This window comes from Magnolia sinica, chromosome 15 (genome assembly GCF_029962835.1).
Source record: "Magnolia sinica isolate HGM2019 chromosome 15, MsV1, whole genome shotgun sequence".
Taxonomy (NCBI): Eukaryota; Viridiplantae; Streptophyta; class Magnoliopsida; order Magnoliales; family Magnoliaceae; genus Magnolia; species Magnolia sinica.
The window spans coordinates 72,893,752-72,915,244 of NC_080587.1; the positions used below are offsets into that span (position 1 = coordinate 72,893,752).

General features: G+C 40.0%; 1 protein-coding gene across 4 annotated transcripts in view; it reads right to left on the reverse strand.

Moving 5' to 3' along the window:
• The window catches only part of LOC131227526 (uncharacterized), a 50,389-nt gene that overhangs the window by 18,766 nt on the left and 10,130 nt on the right, over positions 1 to 21,493 (reverse strand). For 3 of the 4 annotated variants that reach the window (XM_058223319.1, XM_058223320.1, XM_058223322.1), the window contains 6 exons: positions 18,535 to 18,734; positions 4,158 to 4,625; positions 2,902 to 3,028; positions 2,605 to 2,802; positions 2,369 to 2,458; positions 863 to 925 (listed from right to left, as the gene is read on the reverse strand). In XM_058223319.1, the coding sequence (XP_058079302.1) occupies positions 863 to 925; positions 2,369 to 2,458; positions 2,605 to 2,802; positions 2,902 to 3,028; positions 4,158 to 4,625; positions 18,535 to 18,734 (1,146 nt within the window). The remainder of the gene's footprint in view (positions 1 to 862; positions 926 to 2,368; positions 2,459 to 2,604; positions 2,803 to 2,901; positions 3,029 to 4,157; positions 4,626 to 18,534; positions 18,735 to 21,493) is intronic. The other variant, XM_058223321.1, reaches the window with a different exon arrangement.

Here is a 21,493-nt window from a genome sequence, read left to right on the forward strand (position 1 = left end):
GATTGGAGGGGATTTGAGGGGGTTTCAAATCCCCTGATTGTTTGGCAGCATAAAGTAACTGGGGGTTTCAAATCCCCTGGTTGTTTGGCAGCATAAAGTAACTGGGGGTTTCAAATCCCCTCTTTGAGGGGGTTTGCAATCCACGGTGAGAGCTTGGATTACACCTAAATTCATTTCAATAGTTGCAGGTGTAACATGTGTGTCACTATACACTATCATTCTATTGGGCACATGGCCCACTAATGATGATCAGCACCGTCCAAACATTGTCCATGTAAATCAGTACCGTCCAAACATTGTCCATGTAAATCAACGATTAAAAATCGTTGGTTAGTCACTCAAACACGAATTTGCACTTGTGGCCCATCCGAGACTTGGAATTTCATCATTTTCGGGCAAAGCATATATTTCAGCGGGCTTATCACAACCATTGTGTCAAAAATTACATATCTCACTAATTAGAGATATTAAAGTTGATTTAGTAATTAAATTCAAAAATATACCATGCATAGGTACTTTTGGATTAAAGTTGATTCACACTCCAGGGTACCAAACAAACAGGGAGGATTTCAAATCCAGGGGGTTTCCAATCCTAGGGGTTCCAAATCCACACTCCCAAACAGGCCCTAAGAAGATAGCATGGGCCTGCATTCGGTCCCCAATATGTAAGAAGCCATAATTGTAATGATATGATAAACTAATTACAAACTATAAAAGCTAAGTCAAAGAAAAAGACAAGTATAGAAAGTGATTGCTTGCATCAATGAGACATCAAAAAATATAATGGAGCAAGCATTTGATCCTCATAGAATCATCATTTTCTTATGACAAAGGAAAATTAATTACAAGTAATTTTGCATACCAAATTGGAGCATACAACCAAAATTTGCTTCTCCAAAAGTGCCCCCGCAAACATTGTTAACACCTGAAATTGCATAAATCATCACTGCATGAAAGAATGCAAATCCCTTCAAGAAAATCTTTCAGCCTTCTAATAGGAGCTATGTTAAGAAGAAAAGGAAAATGAAATTGAAAAACCACTTATAAGAAGCATAATCACAGGGAAAATTAAAATGGAGTTCAACACAAAACTAAATATTTTAGTCTCAGGTCTCAACAAAGGAACTCATGGAGATAATCATGCACCACTTGCTGAACATGAGATATTACACAGAATTGAATTGAAGAAATAATAGCATTGTTCTCTTTTAACCCTTGGCACATATATTTATTTTTATTTTTTTAAGATTCTAATAGCTGTCGAATTTCTGGTCTCAAATAAACCATCACAGGATGTCAGGAAATGCCCTTAAATCCTATATTCTCAAGTAATAATATCTTCAAGTAATCCTTCCTAGAAAAAGACCGTCCATGATTATAATTCCGCACTACATAAGTGTGTGAAAGTAAAGATCCCCTGTCCCAATTCAATTCGCAATTGCAAAAAAAGAAAATATAGATACAATAAAAGTTTCTAACATTTTTTTCTGCTTCACTCATGAAAGCACAGCTGTACACAACAGGTAAGATCAATAAAAATGTTCAAATTACCCAATTCAAACAATGGATATAAATCTCAACATTCTAAAGCTGCTTCTTCCTTTACATTCTAGAATCTGAAATGAACTGCTGGCAACATCAGCACCACTTCATAAAGAATATTTCCAACCTTCAAATACAAAATACCACAATGGGATAAGGTCCATTTGGGTAGGGGATACCCCATAATCGGGATTAACTCTAATCCTGATTTGGCTGGCATGGATTCAACACAATAGATCGATGCTTTCCTCCAAATAAATGCAATTAAGGAGTTTCTGAAAAAACCCAAAAAAAAAAAGTATAACAAACAAACAAAACGTCGTAAATTACATTTTTGCGAAGAAAATTATTGCTCAAGTGTGCCAAATCCAATGCGGAGCCTACATGGAGGGCATGGTGACCACCAAAATTGGGATTAGACTCAAGACTCAATTATGCAGGATCTCCTGCCCAAAATGGATCCTTAAAGTTATTTCTTTATGTGGACAAGAATGTGACAGGAAATTTCTTGTTTGGGGAGTAAAGGAGAGCCCCAGATGTTGCTTTCTTTTTTCTTTTCTTTTTTTTCTTTTTTTCTTTTTTTTTTTTTTTGGAAAGCTAACACTACCAGGGATTGAACCCTGGATCACTCACACACACTACACTGTCTACACCAGCTCATCTAATGAACGGGAGACAACCCCAGATGATTATTGGAAAATTGATCATATAAATCAATGTCGGTCAACAAAGCAGATCAGAAATCTCTTAGTTATTTGTAGCAGATAACCAAATCTTTTTTACTTAAGTTAAAAGTATTATTTCCAAACATAGTGCACAGACTCACATGTTCAAGCCGCAAGTTACCACATATGCATGCAATGGTCCATACGGAGAGAGCAATTGCCTCCTCCTCTGCCAAGAGTGCACCATGTGCCTGATAAAAGCCAACAGCAGTATTAGCCAAATTTTGGTTTTGACCAAAATGATAAACAAAAATGAAATTGAGTAACAGATTTTTTTAAAGTTCCATTTTTGTCAAAGGAGGTAAAAATGATGGTCATATCGAAGACAATCGTGTACCTCAGCGACTTCCAAACTCGTACTGCAAGATCTTAGATCAATGGTTGAACCAGCAATATGCAGTATTGTCTCGCCTGGTCGATGAAATTCCAAGGGATGCAGGTGTTCCAGAGGGTTGAAAGTAAGTGTTGAACCTCTGGCAGGGCAGCGTAGCCGGTAATATTCACAAATTATTTGTAATGATCCATGATTGTTTGCCTGAAATATCAATTAAAATACCACACAAGAAGGTTTATGAGACTCGAGATTCGAGGAGGACAAAGGAAACAAATGTCTAAATCACATAAGCATTCAAACCTTTGCCCATTCAAGAATGTCAATGTGATCGTTGAAATCTTCCTGGCCAGATGAAGAGGCCTCTTCCATCTCTGCTTCATCTATCTCACTTCTACAGTGCCTGTCATCACAAGGGGAACCCTGGAAACTGCACAAAACAAAAATGCTATAGCAATAGTTACAAATTCTATCAAAAGATTAGGCGTCTCCACCAAAATTTCAAATCAATCCACTATAATATGGTAAAGAGTGAATACTTTATCACTTAATTAACCAGTTACAAGATAAAACATGGAATGCAATTTTAACACATTCTATGACACAATTACTTATATGTTTTGGATTGTGCAGACAACATACAGAAAGATTAGCGACTTTACCATACCCCAAGCATCAGGCCAAGTAGTAATCTCCATAGAACACCACTTCATGACTTAATAATTGGGTTGAGTTAAACAATCATTGATGTACTTAAATAATTGTCTCTAGGACTTGTCTGTCTATTGGTTCTATGTATTCATTATCTTCATGGGTTTTTGTATATTTTGCCTTCTTCGATAAAAATATTTGTTATCATTTGGGAAAATAAATCATGAATGTACTTAACACAAAATGTTACATGTTGAATTTTAGGAAAATAAAAACAAATCAAAAGTTATAGAGAAGTTGAAATACACTCCAAAATAATCCAATCATAGTTTTCATTTCTCCATTCAAAAAGTCTAATTTCAACCAATAAAAACTGATATAGTTTTTCAACAAAAATTACCAACTGATCTTAGCTTTAACCCTTGGATTCAGAAAAATAAGCAAATAATTCTTTTCAAAATCTTAGAAGTAGCTTATATGATCTTAGAAATAGACAAGCATGGGCACAGTCTTTAGGTGATCATCATAATTTGTCGTCCTAGATTCATTTTGTCACTTACATGATAGAATTGTATCCCCTCTAAAGTTCAGCAGTGTCATCAGCAGCCATTTTTTCTCTTTGTCAATAAATTAGTTATATATATATAATCCAATCTAAATGCATAAGCAAGCCTCTGAGTCAAATATATATATATATATAATAAAAAATAAAAATAAAAACAACTTCGGTTCCAAAATCTTTCAATCAGTCAACATCTGCTGAACTAAATGATCTATTTTGATTTGAACAGGATTGTGCTAATTCGGGAATAGAATGAATTGTTTCACCATCATATTTTTAGAATATATATGCTGCTAAGGAGGACTCATCAAAGTCAACAGGCCAAAGGAGAATTACAGTGATCTACCTGGTAGATGATTCAGAACTTTCAGATTGGTGATACCGCAAAAGAGGCAACACTGTCTCTGGTAAGCGCTTTTCAATTGTTTGTTTGTTTCTTGTGGCATCATCAACTGAGACATCATGGCCATTAGAAGCCTGCAATGTAACTCCAGATTCACTTTTATTCGTAAGCCCTCCTGTCTCTGAATTGACTTGAAAATTCATCTTAGTGTCAATGGCTTCCCTCGACAAATCTGAGTCAAAGTGCTTAAGGTCACTCCCATTGTCCACACTTCTAGATGCAGAAACTTCTGCACTCACTTCAGACATGTCAATCACTCGTATTTGTATGTCCTCCGTACAGTTATGCTTTGGTGAACTCTTGGCAGATTTACCATGTGTTTCTTCTTCCTTATCACAATCCTCAGGCGGCACCAGACCTAACATACCAACTCCTTGTGTCAGCCGTTCCAGCCTTTCTTCAGTGAAGATGCTGCAGGAAAATGGAAATTTTGTCAGGATGTGTAATGCTGCTAAGATGAAATAACATAACTATGTCATTAGTCAGTCAATCAATATGCAATTAACTGCCCAACTATCCGAAACAGAAATTCAAAAGAACATAATCAAACTTGAGTAACTATCTCCAAAAACTGAAAAGAAACCAATGTTAACAAAATAATTTGCATGGTTTCAGAGAAGATCAACTAAATAGTTTTTTCTTTTCTTTTTCTTTTTCTTTTTTTTTTCCTTCAACTAAAGAGGATTTGGATAAATAAATTAAGAAAGTTGAGGGATTACTATTTGTGTTCGTGGGTGGTGGTGGTGGTGGTGGTGCGTGACAAACTTTATAATAAGAAACGAGAGGTGTCGATTTCATGTACAGATACACTCAGCATGAATGCTGAAAAAATGTCTAAAACTGAGGATTAAATGCATGCAAACATCAATTCAAAGCAAAAAAAAAAAAAAGACAACCAAAAACAAGAAGAAAAAAAAGAGAAGATTGGGCAGGTGAATTTTTTTTCTTTTCTTTTCTTTTTTATGAAAGATGACAACTTCATTAATGGGGCGGGAAAGAATACAAAAAGGCAAAAGAAAAATTACAACCCCAAAAGGGCAGTAAGGACTCGGGTGTTCAAGTCCTTAAACTTGGAAGCCCACTTGAGCACCCAAGACACCGCCTTGCGGATTATCCAATCTTCCGGCTCCAACGCCCATTCCTTTCGCCCCATAAAGCCCAAAAACAAGCCATCACTGCCAACCTCCACACCACCTTCCCTTACTTCCTAGCTCCACCTTCGTGCCACAAGGCCAACAAGGAAGATATGGACGCTGGCATTACCCAATTATAATTCAAAGTCATGCGAAAGAAATCCCACAACTTCCTCGTATGGGAATGGAGGAAAAGGTGGTCCAACAACTTGGCATCACTCCTACACATTGTGCAAATATTCGGGAGTACCAAACCTCCCTTGCATAAATTATCCACAGTTAGCACTCCGTTACGGCCTACCAACCAAACAAAAGTTGCCACCTTTAGAGGAGCTTCATGTTTCCAAAAGTGAAAGTTATAAAAGGAGGGCGAGGGGGAAACAGTGAGAAACCTTAGGAAAGACCGAACCGAGAATCTTCCCAAGTTGTGACCTTTACAAACCACTGAATCCTCTAACAAGTCAACTATCGAGACACTTTTCAACCTCTCAAGAAGGCTAATAAACACCCCACTTCTTCATCCAAATTATCAAGCATGTGGAGAATTATTGAACAAGTGTTGAAAAAGAGGGTGTTAATTCTCTAGCAAGCCTTCTCAATTCTTTGGGGTGTGTATTGTAAGAAGGTAAGGTTTTCACTAGAGTTTCTAACAACCAAAAGAACCAAATAAGAGGAATTATCCTTCAAGTATCATGCTTAAGTGCGTGACTTTGGTATTGACAAATTAGACGGACTTCTACCCAAACTTATCTACACAGTTGCACCCCATCGTGGTCAGCTCAAATTGAATGTTGATGGCAAAGCAAAGGTGAGACCCAATGGGGGCCTTTGGCAAAGTCTTCTCAAATAAGGTAGAGATCAAATTTGCTCGCACGGGACTTTGAGAATAACTTGAATATAGTCCATGAAAGAAGGAATTTGGAATTTTGAGGAAAAAGTTAAATGTTATGGTGAATGAGATGGTTGAGCGGATTAGGAAAGTAATGAAAGAAGTTTTTGTATTATTTAAAAGGATAAGTCACTCATATATGGAAACTTCGTGGTGGAATGATTAGGTCCAAAAGGCTATTAGCACTAGAGGTGGTTGTGGTGGTAGAGGAGATCACATATGCACTCACTCCGGTCTAACAAATCCAGCCATGGACGTTTGTTGGGATCTCCATGGAAAGACTCCAAAAGCTAAACAAGCTCTTGTGATGGACAATGTTTTTGCTAATAGTGGGCCCACTACTTTTACTACATCAAATGTTAGCGCCAATCAGATCAGTGTCACACTATCACAAGAAGAATATGCATGGTTTCTCTCTTTCAATGGCTCTATGTCCAACATTGCTCCTTCCACTTCTACAGCCACGTTAGCTCAGTCAAGTAAACGTGCCTCTTGTCATCACATCATTCTCCCTGGATCATCGACTCTGGTGCCTCCGATCATATCTCTGGTAATCACAGTTTCTATTCTTCTTTTGATCATGTCTTGTCAAATACGTCTGTTACTTTCGCGAATGTGACCTTGTCCTCATCTTCTATCTTATATGGCCAAAAACTTCCTTTTAATCTTTTGTCTGTAACTAAATTAACAATCTCTAAAGTGTTCCTATAATAAACTGGAATTTTCCCGAGCCTAATTGAGACTTCATGTATGTGTCGCGGCAACCTGTACATGTGTGACCGCACTCCCGCACCCACATATGCTTGCATATGTGCAAGCACATGCTAGTAAGCATGCACACACCCCATGCACATGCACACACAAAGACATTTAAAGAGATGTTGACTAAGATCAAAATGTGTGGACCTCATCACCACTTTATGTGGTGGGCTTTGACCAAGTCAAGCCCATAAAGCTAAAGCCCTTGATCCATTTCAACAAATCCCACTAAGTCTCTTTCTTAGGTCATACCCCACTATCCTGCATCGCCCACTGCATCTCTCTCCTCTTCCCACCTCCCACATGTTAAGCAGAAACATCCGTAACTTTGACTGAGATCACTGATAAAGACAGTCGAATCCCTTGATCTTCTCCAACAACCTTAACAAACCTCTCCTTTGTGTTTTAAATTTCAAATCAAATGTTTGTTAGGGTTGTTATTATGTTGTTATTTTCCTCTTTGTTTGTAAATTCAAATCTCTTATAACCTACAATATCCTAAGTGTATATATATGCAACATACCTCTCGAATCTGGTTAGGAACCCAGAATTCCAAACAATTCAATCTCTGTCATGGTATCAGAGCCCTTGACTCACATTTGATCCATATATTTTCTCCTATCCTATTCTCATGGTTTCCTCTTCTTCAAATTCTCATGTTGTTGCTTTTGTTGCTCCTAACCTTAGTCAACTTGTTTCGGCTAAGCTTGATGGGGAGAATTATCTCATGTGGTTATCACAAATTGTTCCTGTACTCAAAAGTAATGATTTGATGGGCATCGTGGATGGTTCAGAACCATGCCCAGATAAGTTCCTCTCAGATGATCAGGGAAGACAGACCTCTAATCTCAATCCAGCCTTTCTTTTATGGCACAAAAAGGATCAGTTTGTTCTTGGTTGGATTAATGTCACTCTTTCTCATAAGGTGGCACCCTCGGTTTATGGCATCACTTCTGCAAAGGCTGCTTGGACTACTTTATCCAACAAGTTTGCCTCTCAGTCCAAATCTCGGATTGGTCATCTGAAGAGAAGACTTCAGTCCCTATCTCAAGGCTCTAGAAACTACTCCACCTGTCTAGATAATGCAAAGGAGATTGTGGCAGAACTTGGTGCAGCCGGGAAACACATTGATGATGATGATCTGATTAATTATATATTCTCTGGTTTGAATCCTTCTTTCCTTCCTTTTATCACATCTCTTTCTATGCTTCCCAAGATAAAACTATCTCTTTTGAAGATTTTCAAGCTGAACTACTATCCAACGAACTCTTACTTGAGCACCAACTCAAAACCATTTCACCTGACACTAATAACTTTGCCTTCTTTGCCCGAAAACCTTAGCATCAAAATTCCCAACAGAACAACTTTCCTCCACACTCCAACCAAAATTCCCAGCACCAAAACTTCACTAACCGCAAGCCCAAATATCCTGGAAAATCAAACCAGCCCTCATTGCAAATACCTTGCCACTCTCCAACTCCTCCTAAACAGTCCAACCAACAGCCTTATTAGTTTCCAAAACCCAATCAGCAACAGCAGCAGCCATTCAGCACCCCTAGATCACCCTGTCAAATCTGTGGCAAGTCTAATCATAGAGCTTTTAACTGCTTCCACCGCATAGACTATGCTTACCAAGGCCGACATCCTCTAGTTCAACTGGCTGCAATGGTTGCACACTCTAATGCCACACAAGAAGGTGAAGAGACCTGGTTTGCTGACAGTGGAGCTAATCAGCACATCACGGCCAATATTGAGCAGATGACACTCCATCAACCTTACACTGGTCAAGAGAATGTTGTTGTTGGTAATGGACAAGGTTTGAGTATCCATAACACCGATTCTACCATTTTTCACACTCCTACTTCCAAACTTAAACTAGATCGTGTTCTTCATTGTCCTCAAGCTTGTGCAAATTTACTTTCCATCAATCAATTCTGTCTAGATAACCATTGCTTCTTTATACTCATTGGAACTCACTATTTTGTTAAGGACAATCACACGGGGCAGACATTACTGGAAGGCAGTAGTGGTGGACTCTATCCTCTCAAGTTGCAGAGTTTAGATCTCAATAAGCCGCTTGCTATGGCAGCCATTGTAGGAGTTAAAGCACCTGTTTCAGTTTGGCATTCTAGATTAGGGCATGCTTCCAATTCATTTGTATCGTTTTTGTTGAACAAACACTCTCTTCCTTTTGTTGGTTCTTTAAATAATTTTGATGTTTGTGAACCTTGCCAATTTGGCAAAAGTAAACAACTTCCTTTCTCTAATTCTATGCCTAGCTCTCCTCTTGAGCTTATTCATTCTGATGTGTGGTCTTGTTCCACCAAATCTCTTGGTGGTTGTCGTTATTATGTTATATTTATTGATGATTTTTCTCGTTATTCTTAGCTTTATCCTATTCATAACAAATCAGATGTGTATGTTTGCTTTGGTAAATTTAAACTCCTAATTGAGAATCAATTGTCCTGCAAAATTAAGCAACTTCAAACTGATGGAGGTGGGGAATACATGTCCAAACACTTTCAATTGTTCCTTCAAAACAATGGGATCCATCATAGAGTCACCTGTCCACACACACCTCAACAGAATGGAGTGGCCGAGAGAAAACATAGACACGTCACGGAATGGGGTTATCTTTGTTGGCTCAATCTCATTTATCTACTACTTATTGGGTTGATGCTTTTCTTACAGCCATTTTTCTCATTAATCGGCTACCTACAGCTATTCTTGATAATCAAACTCCTTATTATAAGCTGTTTGGAACAGATCCTGATTATTCAGCCTTGTGATCTTTTGGTTGTGCATGTTATCCTCTCCTATGACCTTACTCCTCTGACAAACTGATGTTTAGAACTAAGAGGTGTATTTTCCTGGGTTAAAGCTCCAATCAAAAAGGGTACAGGTGTCTTGATCCTTCTTCTCACTGGATATGTGTCTCGGCATGTTGTGTTTAATGAATCTAAGTTTCCTGCAGCTGAAGAAGTGCAATCCATCTCTACCTCTAACAGCAAGTCTTCCTCAATAGGTACATCTCCTCCCATTCCTTTTATTTCAAATTTTGATTTATCTCATTCTCCTCCTATTTTTTCTCATCCTAATCCTTCTCCTATAGTCACTGAAACACCTTCCTCTACCGAATCAAATTCTCCTCCTACCAATATATCCACTTCTGACCCTCCATCTTAATTTATTCTTTTGTCCATTTCAGCTACCCCTGCACCTAGCATACCTTCCTCGCCTCCTATAAACACTCAACCTCCAAAATTGCATCCTATTACCACTAGATCCCAAACAGGTACCCTCAGAACCCATGAGTTCCCTAATTTCACCTCCTTCCACTCCACTAAACACTCACCTATTGCTCTAACCAATACTATGGTACCTCTTAAACCTAGTTCTTACAAACAAGCATCTCTTGATCCGGCTTGGTGTCATGCCATGCAAGAGGAGTATGATGCTTTAATGGCCAATAAAACCCGGGTTCTCTGTCCTAGGCCTGTTGACCATGCTGTTATTGATAACAAGTGGGTTTATAAGGTGAAACAAACCTCAACGGGTGAGGTTGATCGATTTAAGGCAAGGCTGGTAGCTATTGGCTATCAACAAGAAAGTGGCATAGACTGTACTGAGACTTTTAGTCCAGTCATCAAGCCTGCAACTATTCGGATTGTTCTTACTCTTGCCATTCAATTTGACTGGACTATCACTCAGCTGGATGTTTCTAATACTTTCTTACATGGGGTGTTATATGAGAAAGTATATATGGAGCAGCCTAGACGTTTTGTTAACTCAGAATTTCCTGATTATGTCTGCAGACTTAAGAAATCACTTTATGGCCTGAAACAGGCTCCTCGGGCCTGGTTTATGAAGCTGTCCCAATCACTCTACGAGTTTGGTTTTACCTCATCCATTGTGGATTCCTCTTTGTTTGTTTATCACAACAATGATGTTCATTTGTTCTTTCTCATTTACGTTGATGACATCTTAGTGACCAGGACACATCAGACCATGATGTCTTCCCTCATCAGTCAGCTCCAGCTTCAGTTTAAGATGAAGAACCTTTGTGACTTGCATTTCTTTCTTGGCATGCCAGCTCACAGGGACTCTTCTGGTTTACACTTGAGGCAGACTAAATATATTAATGATCTTCTCCATCGCACTAAAATGGCAGGAGCTAAACCTTTTCCCTCACCATGTTCATCAGGACTTCAGTTGTCCCTTACTAGTGGTGAGCCACTTACTGCTAATCAAGTGATAGAATATAGGCAAACAGTTGGGGCATTGCAATACTGCACCCTCACCCGTCCAGACATCTCATTCTCTGTCAACCAACTCTGCCAATTTATGCACTGTCCCACTTCCTCTCATTGGTCTACAGCTAAAAGAGTACTAAGATATCTTAAGGGGACTATTCATCATGGCTTATGGTACACAAAAGGTCCTCTATCTCTTCAGGCCTTTTGTGATTCTGACTAGGCAGGGAATCCTAATGATCATCGATCGACTACAGGCTATGGTATTTTCCTTGGCTCATGCTTGGTGTCTTGGTCAGCTAAGAAACAACCTGTGGTGGCTCGGTCCAGTACTGAAGCTGAGTACCGAGCTCTTGTCTTTGCCACTGCTAGTTGTATTGGATACGGATGCTCCTGCAGGCTCTTTGCATTCCACTTGCTGCTCCTCCTATTCTCTGGTGTGATAACATTGGTGCTTTAGCCTTGGCTTCCAATCCTTTTTTTCACGCCAGAACTAAGCACATTGAGGTGGATTTTCATTTCATTCGGGAGAATGTTGCTAACAAGGACATTTCCCTTCAGTTCCTTTCCACACAAGACCAGCTTGCTGATGTGTTCACTAAGGGGTTAAGTTCAGCTTGGTTTTGTCCTCTTAGAGACAAGCTGCGGGTGTGTCTCCCCCCCTCCAGCTTGCTGGGGGATGTTAAGCAGAAAACATCCGTAACTTTGACTGAGATCACTAATAAAGACAGTCAAATCCCTTAATCTTCTCCAACAACCTTAACAAACCTCTCTTTTGTATTTTAAATTTCAAATCAAATGTTTGTTAGGGTTGTTATTACGTTGTTATTTCCCTCTTTGTTTGTAAATTCAAATCTCTTGTAACCTACAATATCCTAAGTGTACATATATGCAATATACCTCTCGGATCTGGTTAGGAAGCCAAAATTCCAAACAATTCAATCTCTGTCACCACATCCACCCATGCATACCCTCCATTAACCCTCTTGCTACCCGCACCCTTACATCACCATCCACTCACCCCCTACAACTCATGATGAGTTACTCCACTCACAAACTCTATATGAGGAAAACTCCTAGGCCCTTAGCCTATTTTTCCTACACCCAAAAATTTTAGGAAAAAGAAGAAGAAGGAAGAACAAAGAAAAGAGAGGAGGTTATAGAGGTGGGCTATACCCATACCCCCCGAAAAAATAAAAAATAAAAAATTCCCACCTTTGCACTTCTTCCTTTTTCTTTCCCATGATTTGGTGGCCTGAGATTTAGTACCTAGGTGGGCACCTAAACAGCCCAATTGGACGCTCCAACCAGGTCCCATACATTGGATGGTTGCGATGATCTAAGAGGCCCACCACTTGGGACTTTTTGTTTAGATTTATCTCTGTTATTTTTGTACTTTTTTTGAGGTCATAAGGATTGAGATCCAGGGTGCCAACGGTGGCCAAAGAAAGACCCTTGGATCATGCACTAATGACCCAAGGTGTAGCCCTCGAACGACAGTTTGGATGGTCCAAAAGTGAGCCATCTATGGGACTTCCAAAGGGGCAGACTTGTCCCTGGATGTTTATGGAATTTGTGGGCTTAAATGGGCTAAGAAGGTCCAGCAAGGATGAGCCCCAAGTCAACCCCAAAACTATGTGGTCAAGGCCCTTGCTTGAGCCCCAAAATGATAAAACTTGGCGGTGTTTGGGCCTGATTCTTGGGCCAGCCTTGTTGGCCTCACATGGCCATTTAAAGTATTTTTGGGATAGACTTAGACCCATCTTTGGACCCACCAAAAATGGGTCCACGGTTATTCCACAACACATGAATGTAGGGCCCTTCATTTGACTCAAAACTATGTAAGACTGGAGGCCCCTTGAGCCCAACTGCTTGGGTTAACCAAGCTGGCCAAAAGGAACCATCCAGTGAAAATTTGGAGTGAGCCTAGACCCATCCCTGGACCCACCAAAGATGGCGCCGAGACCAGCCCTTAGACCATGCATGAGGCCCCCCAAATGGGCCCATAGTTGGGGCAGTTGGTAGGCCCAAACCATCCCAACCTTTGAATGGTTTGGAGGCCCCACACCTCCCACTCGTTTGCCAGTTGGGTGGTCCACTTCCAGCCCTCATCTCATGTACGCATGATGCATCTTAGACGTTTGAATGCTCCCCTTTGATGATTAAATGGTTCCTAAAATTTATGTTACAATGTTTAGGGTGGAAGTGCAATGCATGTTGCTGAATTTTGACCCTCACTTGGGCCTGGGTTGGACCCTCTTGTTGGGCCATTTAAACAATTGTATGAGGGCCTCAGACCAGCCCTTGAATCATATTCAGGATGGGCCCTAATCCAGCCCCTAAACTATGCCCAAGAGGAGCTTAAAGTGAGCCCAAAGGAGGATGTTTGGTGGGCCCAAAACGTCCCGCCCTTGGACAGTTTCAGGTCCCCCAATCTATCCACTTTGGACAGAAGGGTATGGCCATCCTTAGGCCCTAAAACAAGTATGGAATGATGCCTAAACAAGTGCCCAAGCTTCCTATAAGCTATGCCTCGATCAGCCCCTAGGATTGAATGGAATAATGTAATGTGTTTCATGTTATTACTACTAGTGGGGTGCTGATTTCAGCCCTTAAATTTGTGTGGACCGAACTCTCTAGTGGGCCATCTAGCCATGAGTTAATAGCATTTAGGATGGCCCCACTGAGCACAAAGGAGTGGCACAAGTTCAGCCCAAAGGCCAAGTGTGAAGGGCTTTAAACTAGCCACTCAATGTACATTATTGGGACCGAAAAATCAGCAAGGCACCCTCTTGTGGTGGCTGAGATCTCATCAACCTTACATGGACCGTAGTGCACAAGGTCAGCCCCAATATCTGTGTATGAGGTGCCTAATTAGTCCTTAAAGCATGCGTGTATGAAACGGGCCATTTAATCATGACAATCTGTGTGAACTGTGCTTGATTACTTAACTATGACAGCATGTGAAGCATGTTTGACTCCTTAAGCATGACAACATGTGAAGTATATATAATTCCTTAACTATGACATCAAGCGTAGTATGCTTGACCATTTAGCTATGATAATATGTGAGGCTGCTTAGACCCCTTGACCATGTGTGTAGGATGCACACCTAGTCACTTGATCGCACGTGAGTGGCATTTACTTAAGCCTCCTAACCATGTGCGTATGTGGTATTTGGTTTGGCCACTTGACTATGAGTTAACCCATACCCCATGGTGATTAGCCGTTACACGGTCCGTCTCTGCAAGCTTACAACAGATAGAAAGCTCATTGAACTTCTCAATATAGTCATCCACCGATAAAGTTCCATATTTTAACGCAAGGAGCTCCTGGAGAAGAGTATCCATGTAATCTGAAAGCAAATATTCACTTTCCAGCTTCTCTCTCATGTCAACCCATCTGGTGATAGCAGGACGACCCACGATGAGATTATTGTTTTTGATGCTTCACGTACCAAATTCTTGTTGGGCCTTTCAGTTTAGCTTTGACAAAGGTCACTCGTTGGACATCGTTCATGTCATACCATGCAAAATAATCTTTAAGCGTTGTAATCCAGTCGACAAAGGCCTTTACATCAAGACGACCCATGAAATATGAAACTTCAACTCGTACTTTCTTGGTGATATTGTCTTTCTTGAGTATTTCTATCGAAGCATCATGGGCTCTCTCTGCAAAGAGTCCTTACATGAAGTCATAAACGAACTCCTGAGGACTAGTGCAATTGTCTCGTTGTTGATCGAAAAGCCTTCCTCAATAGATGTGACCACTATAGGTAGACATTGTATCAGGTGTTGACGCCGCCAAAGTAATGGACAGAGCATAGGACTTTTTTTAAAAAAAAACAAAAGATTTTTAATGAACTGAGGTTCTGGGCTTTAATGGATTGAGATGAGGCTGGGTTTAGATTAGAATATGGCTGTCTTTTTTTAATGGGCTGGAATAAGGCTGATTTTAAGGGTTTTTATGGCTGGAATGGGGCTGATTTTGAGGTTTTAATGGGCTGGAATGGGGCAAATTTTGAGGTTTTAATGAGCTGGAATAGAGTTGATTTGGTGGGTTTTAATGGGCTGGAACAATGCTGATTTTGGGCAGGATTATGGATGGTAAATGGCCGCCAAATTTTTGGCAAAGCCTCCCCTTGTTAATTGGACTTTTGGGTTTTGTACCAGAAAAAAAAAAAAAAAAAAAAAAGAATTGGGAGGGGGGGGGCGATTGGATGCAATGAAGAAAATAAAGAAAAAGATGCAGGATTTTATGATTAAATGACCTGGAAAATCCAGGACTTCAACCCAACCATTAGGACCCGCTTTGATACCAAACTGGCACAGCTGGCTAATGGGGAGGGTCTGCCCAAGCATAAGCACCTCCAAGGTAAGCACAAAGATCACAAAAAGTAGAAAGAAACGTTCTAGAATTTTTATTTAATTCAAATGTGTCTTTGTACCACTCATGCTAGGCCATTATATGAGCTTTAAGACATACATATAAGAAGATTCATAATATTATTGACAACCAATAACCTATTACAAAAATGGAAAGTAATAGAAGAAATGCCTGGGGGATAAGAATGCAAATAAGAAATTTGACAGACTGATTATTGCATAGCTAGCTAATTGATTTTGCTAGCTAGTTACCTAAATAGGAGGCTTAAGCCTCCTTATTGATGGGCCAGCTATAGAGCTTGGGCTTGGGCTTAATGAGCCTGGGCCTCGACCGTGGATCGTGGGCCCATGATCAGCCTGCACACTCTCCTTCCTGGAGGCTGTTGATTGTGGTGTCAAGTGGTATAAGAGCATCGAATCCTCTTCCTAAGAATACATATTCACAATCTTACCTAATATATCCTTTGTTATCTTCAAGAAGTATAGACTATAGACCTCTACTTAGGTGACGTTCAATTGAGTTTAACAACCATGACAATATGATATAACCAGCCAATTTTCACTTTCCCAATCAGCATAAGCCGAGTCATCAGATCTAGGATGTTTCTTAGAGCCATTAATGTACCCTAACTTCTTTCGAGCACCGATGTACATCTATGCAGCTTATGACCATTCTAAATAATTGCTCCTCTCTAGTCTAATGGAAGTAACAGACAGGCTGGGATTATCATTGTCTTGTTAAAATGTGGGCTTTTAAATCACTTTTCAGTAAATCAACCATTGTTAAAAGAAAACCAAATAGATCAAATGGATCCAATCAACTACCGCTGGAATGAATAGGATAAAGCTTGAAATGTGTTGAAAATTGCCGCCCTCTGTAGCATGTAGCATTAATAGAGTAGCATGTGACATAAACTACACAATACTTCTATTTTTTAATTTAAAAATAGAAAAAATATGATAAATAGTAAGAAAAAATAATAATAAATAAATATGCCTAAAAGACAGATATAAGCATGTTCAAACAAGTTATTAATTATCATTTATTAAAAGTCAATCCACATATATAAACCAAATCAAATAATTATCACTTCAACTTTCTAAGCAAACCACTTTAATTAATAATGTCTAATTGAAACCACAAGTCACAAGTATGAAAAGAAATAAAAATCCCACAGGTTAAAAGTATTAAGTACAATACAAGTGCACATTCCTCAACATTAAATACAATGAAATTGTGTGTGTGTGTGTGTGTGTATAGTAGCGTGCACTACATACGCTACATGCTATGTAGCTATAGCGTTTGTATGCTACAAGGGATTTACACTATTTATTATGCTACATAGCACTATGGGTACGCTACACTACGAGCACTATTTAAAACACTAACCGGAAGACACTGGACCAAAGATCCAGCAAGTTTGCAGGTACTTGTCCTCAGAATTGGTCCCAGAACACAACTATGAGCCTGGAAATGGCTTTCAGTGAAGCAGGCAGCAACGACAGGACTCATCAAGCGATTGGGGTTCTCGGAATAGGCTTCCTGTCACACTGACGGGGCTGAAAGGTCTGGTGGATGATGCTGGATTTACCAAAGATGGATGTCAGCGATGACAATGGCTTTGGAAAGAGGTTGCAGTAGGAAGGCACCAGAACGGGATTCTGAAGCAGATGGGTGTGCAGGATCTGAGATCGATCGAGAGCTTTCGATTGTGCTAGATCTCGTTTGAGGCATCAAATCATGGGTCTGGAAGGTACCTAGATCTCGCCTGGAGCTGGGGGTGCCAAATCTTGGGTCTAGAGCACTTGTTAGTGTCAAGTTCTAGTTCCAGTGCAAGCAGTGGTGTCAACCTGGGATTTTAGGTTGTTGCAGCAAGTGCCGAGAAGGGGGTCTGCTGAACCCTGCTGTAGCTGCTTTTTCCTTAAGCCGAAGCCTGCTGGTGGAAATATTCTCTTCCAGTCTATAAAGCCTTCATGCGATCCCCATTTTGAAAGTACATCTATACAATGATGATGATGGAGAATTTCAGCAAATTTCCATCATCTTAGGGAGAAAAAAGGAGACAGTGGACCCTCAAAACAGAAGAAAAATGATGATAAAGGAAGGGAAGGAAGAAGATTGCAAGGAGAGAGAATGGAAGATTGAAAAATGGATTAATTTTTTAATTTTTGAAAGGCAAAGAATAATATTAAGAAGAAGCTCGAAGGCAAAGAATACAATAGAAAAGAAGACAAGAAAAGCAAAAAAAAAAAAAAAAGGAAATACATCCTAATGAAGATCCTAAAGGATGGACCAAATCAATGAGGATCCCAGTCCCTAACAAGGGAGAACACCTTAGAGACTGCTGCTGATGAGGGAGCACAGATATTCCTGAAACAGCGGTTATTCAGCTCCCCCCAAATGATCCACAAGGCAGTTAGCAAAACTTAAACGAGACTCCACTTCATCCTAATGCTGCCCACAGCCATACCAGCATGCCAGGCCCAGAAAAGTTTATGGATCAGAAATTCTCCGATACCTTATAGAAAAAGAGAGGAATCATTGGGAAGAATAGAAACGAGACTAGAGAGCATGTATCCTCTCCTCTCATGACATTTATTTATGGCTATCAAGGATACAAAGAGATCATCTGTAATTATATACAATACAATCACAATGCAATCAAATCAAATAAACAAGATATTCTTTTGGCATAAACAGAGGACTGTATGCAATAACATTATGGTGGAGTGCATGTACACGCAAGACTGTACACTAGCATTATGGTGGACTGCATGTACACACAGGACTGTGTACACTAATATATACAAAGAAACAGAAGATAAAGAAAACGGCTAGCTCAAAAGAACATGCATATTTGCATAGGCAACTAAATATCAAAAGAATATAAATAAATTCACCTTTTAAGTATACCGAAATGCAAATCAAAAAATGGAAGCCTTGAGAGTATGCAATAACACCGGGGTGTGGTTATGACAAGACGGCTCAAGGATGAGCAAAAAGGCTGTTCCTCTGAAATCATTGAAATCAATCCTGAAGGTTTTTGTACAATTTCCTCTACTAACACACAGCATCCATATAAAGTTGAATCATCAGCCACCTGAGGAAAAACAATAGAACTCTAAATGAGATTTTATTTTTTTTCAATCAAAACAAGATTTTATTAAACAGAAGAACGCAACACGAAAACATACTCAGAATACAGAGATGGACATCACACGTCAACCAAATGGATTAAGGAAATAGATGACAAAAGGTCATCTACCCTGAAGAATATGGATTCAGCTCCCAAGCTTCCCACAAAGTGCTACTTCTAAGTTATAACACTCAAAAGCACTAACTACTGGCCAATGCTATAATCTTCCCTCGCTACATCTGGAACCTCCTCTACTTGGTTGTTCTGTTGCTCCATTTATGAACTCCACATGAGAATCGCATACAAGAAAATGGAAAGCTCACACAACTAGTCACGTGTTGGGCCCACCATGGTGTGTGTATTGTATCCGACCCAACCAGCAGGGTCGTCCCACCATGAAAATGGGGCACCCCAATAACCAGGTCAATCCCATTATCAGGTGGGCTACGACATAGAAAACAATGTAGCCCACCTAATGGTTGGATCAGCCTGATTTAATGAGGCATCCCATTTTCATGGTGGGGTAACCCTGCCAAAGGGGCTGGATGTCATGCACATAACAAAGTGGGCCCTACACACAAGTAGTTGCATGAACTTTTTATGAGACCCATTATCACAAAACCACAAATATATGCTCGGCATAGGCTACTAAAACCAGAAAAATAAGAAATCTGATTCTATTGCTCCATCAGAATCATCTAAACTATAAAAAAGGGATAAATTTTATTTCCAAAAGTAACAAAATGCATCTTGTATTGTTTATTGCCACTCATAAATCTCTGTGTACGTCTCCAAGAGTGACATTTTTGTTGTGTCTGCCACTATAAAAGTAGGTACCATCCCAAGTCTTGGAACCAATAAACCATTTCCTCCCATACGCAAGGAACATAAACACAAACCTGCAGAGGCACAAATGAATGAGGCCTTCTAATATGCAACAGAAATTCTCGAATGCATTTGAAACATCCTTTTCCGAACATTGATCTTATTTCCTCATTGTGTAAAAGGACTGGAAAAATGTATAGATAAACTCCTAAAGAGACAATGTAGATCAGTTTAAATGTCAAGTTCTTGTAGAGATGATTTTGCATCCTTAAAGATATGAGGCACCTCAAGCGTCTATTCATACTTCAAAAGTCACCCAAGTTTATGTAGTTCATTTGAATTTTTCTTTTATTTTTTTTGAGAGACAACAACAATTTATTAAAAAACCACAAGTGGACAAAGAAAACAACCCCCAACAACAAAACTTCAGAAAAGAGAGCCGCCCACAGTGGCCTTAACATGAGCCACCCAATAGGCACAAAACTCTTTAACTTTACAAATGACATCTTCTATACCCACGCCCTCATTTCTAAAACATTACCCAATCTAGGCTCCCTGCAAAGCCCAAAAGACCACCATTAAAAGTAATCTCCAAATAGCCTTCCCAGATTAACTGACTCCTTTGTCGTGCCATGCCCAAATCAGCTCGCTTACAGACTTTGGCATGGCCCAATTAACATTCATGACATTGAAGAAGTGGTTCCAAACACTATGGGCAAAGGAACAATGGATGAAAAGATGACCGATGAACTCCACGTTAGCCATACACATTAAGCAAATATTCAGGAGGACAAGGGATCTCCACTGCAGATTATCTACCGTGAGAATTCTCTTCCTTCCAAGAAGCCAAACAAAAACCGCCACCCGAAGAGGAGCTCTATAGAACCAAAAGTGGAACAGGTGGGGTGGACCAGACTGGGGAGAAGCCTTCGGATCAACTCAAAGAATGACTTCACTGAGAACTTCCCCAAACGATGCCTCGACCAATATATTGAGTCCTCTTCAAGAACCAGAAGCTAAACATTGTTTAGGAAGTTCAGAAGTTCAGCAATCTCATCAATCTCGCCTTCCAGCAAGTTCCTTCAACAGGGCGGAGACCAAACAATCGATCCCTCAATGATGGAAAAACATTCCGCCACAGTAACAGACTTATCAGGAATCCACCCTCTTGCGTGCCACACTTGCTCGCTATCACTTGTCTCCAAAGCCTTCCTTCCTCCACCCCAAAATGCCAAATCCATATCTCGAGAAGCATCCCCCAGAGAAAAAAAAAAAAAAGGTTTGCAAACCTCATCCCACCTAAGAAGATGAAACTTCCTTTTATCATTAGCACCCTCCCATTGGAAAATTCCTTCTCAATTTATCCAACTTCTCCAACACCGACTTGGGGCATTTGAATAGTGACAAGAAGTAAATGGGCATTTTGGAGAATGTCCTCTTTAAGAAAGTCAACTAGCCACACATAGATAAATAGCGACACTTCCACGAGGCCAACTTCCTCTCGATTCTTTCAATCACCCTGCCCCAAGGATGCTTAGTTGGCTTCCCAATGCATAAAGGTAGCCCCAGATACAAGAAAGGGAAGGCATCAGACTTACAACCAAAGATGCTAGTAAAGCGGTGAAGCTCATCCCCACCTACGTGCACTCCAAGCATTTCAGATTTGGCCGCATTAATCTTCAAACCCAAGACAGCTTTAAAGCAAACCAGAATTTTCCAAAGGTTATCCACCGAGTCCTCCTTAGCTTCACAAAAGAGAAGCGTGTCATCCGCGTATTTGAAATAATGATGTTGAGCACTGCTTTACCTGAGGTTTCTTGGGGAAAAAAATACATTTCTAACCCTCAACACCGTGGATCAAGTATTCAAGTTTGTTGACTAATTTAGTTGCGTTTAAA